Below are 2,415 nucleotides of genomic sequence, written 5' to 3' on the forward strand. Positions count from 1 at the left end.
TTGATTAGAATGAAAGTGTTAGGTTTTCTTTTGCTGAAAATCATTCTTTGAATAATCACCAAATAGCCAGTGCCCAAGGTATGAGTTGCTTCTTTCACTTTAGAAGATGCCGCAAAAGAAATTCATTCCCAAATATAGCCTTACTTATATGAAAAAATTGTCTTTTCAGAAATAGAAGTATTTCTGTGGGTTTTCTAAAAACTTTAGACTAAATCTTACCTTTCCCAGTCCAAGTGTTTGCAACCCAGTGCATCTCAGGTTAGCAGTCAGGAAAAATAGACAATAAAATTTACAGGAGGAAGCAGGACAAAGGGGAGGGGGATTTCCTGAAATGGATTTATCTGGTTTTGCTGTCTCATTGAGTGAAAGGCAAAAGAAAATAGATGAACACAATAAAAGCTGAATGAAAACTAGAATGCAAAAGTTGCTTCGTTTTTAACAATCCAAATAAAGTTTAGTAACACAGCTGAAGCAACTTGAGAGATACCTATTTGCTTACAAATCATTTTTAGGTGTTGTACAGACAACACTTAAAGTCCTTTGACAGATTGAAAATACCTTTTTTTTTTCCTAGCTGTTTTCCCTTTTCCTGGTATTCATTTTCAACCATAGAAAAATCCCCAGGATTTTAGATTTGGTTTTCAGCCAAACTTGAAGGTTTCTGTCTCCAGAGAGGCTGTTTCCTAGCTTCCCGTCTCCTCAAATTCACTGTAGGGGGATGAAGCTGAGGAGGTTTTAGACTCTCCATCACTGTTGCACTCCCGCGGGGGACCAGGACTGGGAGCTTCCGGGAGCTCCTTGGCAGAGAGCGTTTCCTTACTGTTAGACCCTAAGGGATGGCAGTCCAGCAAGCTCTGCAGGTGTTTGATGTAGCTTATTGCAGCTCTCAGGGTCTCCACTTTGCTGAGGCGCTTGTCAGCAAATTCCTTGGGCAGGTGCTCTCTCAGGCGTGTGTAGCCCTCATTCACGCAGCGCACCCGCTGCCTTTCCCTCTCGTTCCTCTTTCGAATGAAGGCAGGCTCAAAGGAATAGTCATAGACACCCACGTAGCCAGGGAATGGGATGTAGGAGATGCGACCTGTGTGCCCGCTGTAGGCTTGCTCCCAGTAAGACGGGTCCAGATGGAAGGGAACCCCAAAGGGCTCTCTCAGGGGTACCCCACGGGGATGCACATGGCTGTTAGCCAGAGACATAGCTCCTGGAAATGCAATCCTGTTCAATAGTCCATCATCATCTTTATTGCTGTCCATGCTTCTTTTTTTTCTCACTGGTGGAACGTCAGTTCCTGAATTTGGCTTCCAAATCTTCTATCAGTCCAAGCAAGGAGGAAACATTTGTACAGGCACTCTGCCCCGCAGGCTGCAATTTCCTCCTGTGGTGTATAAAAACTCAGATCTCAAACCACGGCTAACAACTCATGAGGTCCACTCTGTGCCTGGAAATCAGCTCTAAGCCTTGTTGTTTTTATAGATGTAGGATGCCAGCTAATTTACAGACAGGTTTTGAGGACCATCACTCCACACTTTAAACCCTTCTTTTCCTCTGATCTTCATATTTCAAAAGATAATAAGAGGGTTCCTGTGTATTCCTTTTCTCTCCGCTTGAAATTATGACCATAAGAGTTAATGCCAAACATAAATAATCTTCCAGGCTCTAAACACTTCTCATGTATTGTAATCCATGATATCGTTTGATATAATTGTCTCCAAAAGATGGGTAATTTGCAAAGTTTACAAGGATCTTCAAAGTTTTGGCAGAACTCCTCCCTTTCAGGAACCAAGGATCTTCTGTCATCTGAAAACTACCCAAAGGCTTTTCACAATGAAATCCAAAAGACAACTGCAAGCTTTGTTGTTTCGGCTGCTCTGGTCTAACTGAAACAGCTCACAAGCAGTTTGCAAAACTTAAACGGCATGTCTCTAGCTTTCTGGGGAAGCTGAGAAATCTTCAAAGGAAAGAGTGCTCTCTTGTGGTTGCAAGTCATGTCAGATCAAGAATGCATATATGCAAGCATAAGAGGAAAACCGCTTTCTTCACCCAAAGAGAGGCTTTTTCAAGAAGTGAGAGTTTCACAAATTGAACATAAGCATTTTCAAAAAATCTTCAACATTTTGCATGTTTCTGCACGTTGCAGGAACGTTATGGTCATCACTATGAGCACCTGCCTCAGATAAACAAATACAAAGGTGATGCTCTGATTGCCCCCTGTGTAGCTGTTACTAGATGTTTACATAGATATTGGCTTACCTGATGGACCCTAGACACTGCTTTAATTGGGGAGCTGAAAATCCCTCTTGACTGTGCCAGATCTGTGCTGCATCCTCCAGTTTGCCTGCAGCTTGCCAAGGAGAAGAGGTGGACAAAAGACAAGGACTTTTGGCAGTATAAGGGCATAATGTTCTCATCCGTGCCTTT

General features: G+C 42.7%; 1 protein-coding gene across 1 annotated transcript; it reads right to left on the minus strand.

Annotated features, from left to right (window-relative positions):
- Positions 1-683: 683 nt before the first annotated feature.
- LOC104079665 (achaete-scute homolog 4-like) lies at positions 684-1,250 on the minus strand. The gene has a single exon (XM_009581771.1). It carries the CDS (start codon positions 1,248-1,250, stop codon positions 684-686), a length of 567 nt encoding a protein of 188 aa, XP_009580066.1.
- Between the last annotated feature and the right edge of the window lie 1,165 nt (positions 1,251-2,415).

This window comes from Fulmarus glacialis, unplaced genomic scaffold (genome assembly GCF_000690835.1).
Source record: "Fulmarus glacialis isolate BGI_N327 unplaced genomic scaffold, ASM69083v1 scaffold2890, whole genome shotgun sequence".
NCBI lineage: Eukaryota > Metazoa > Chordata > Aves > Procellariiformes > Procellariidae > Fulmarus > Fulmarus glacialis.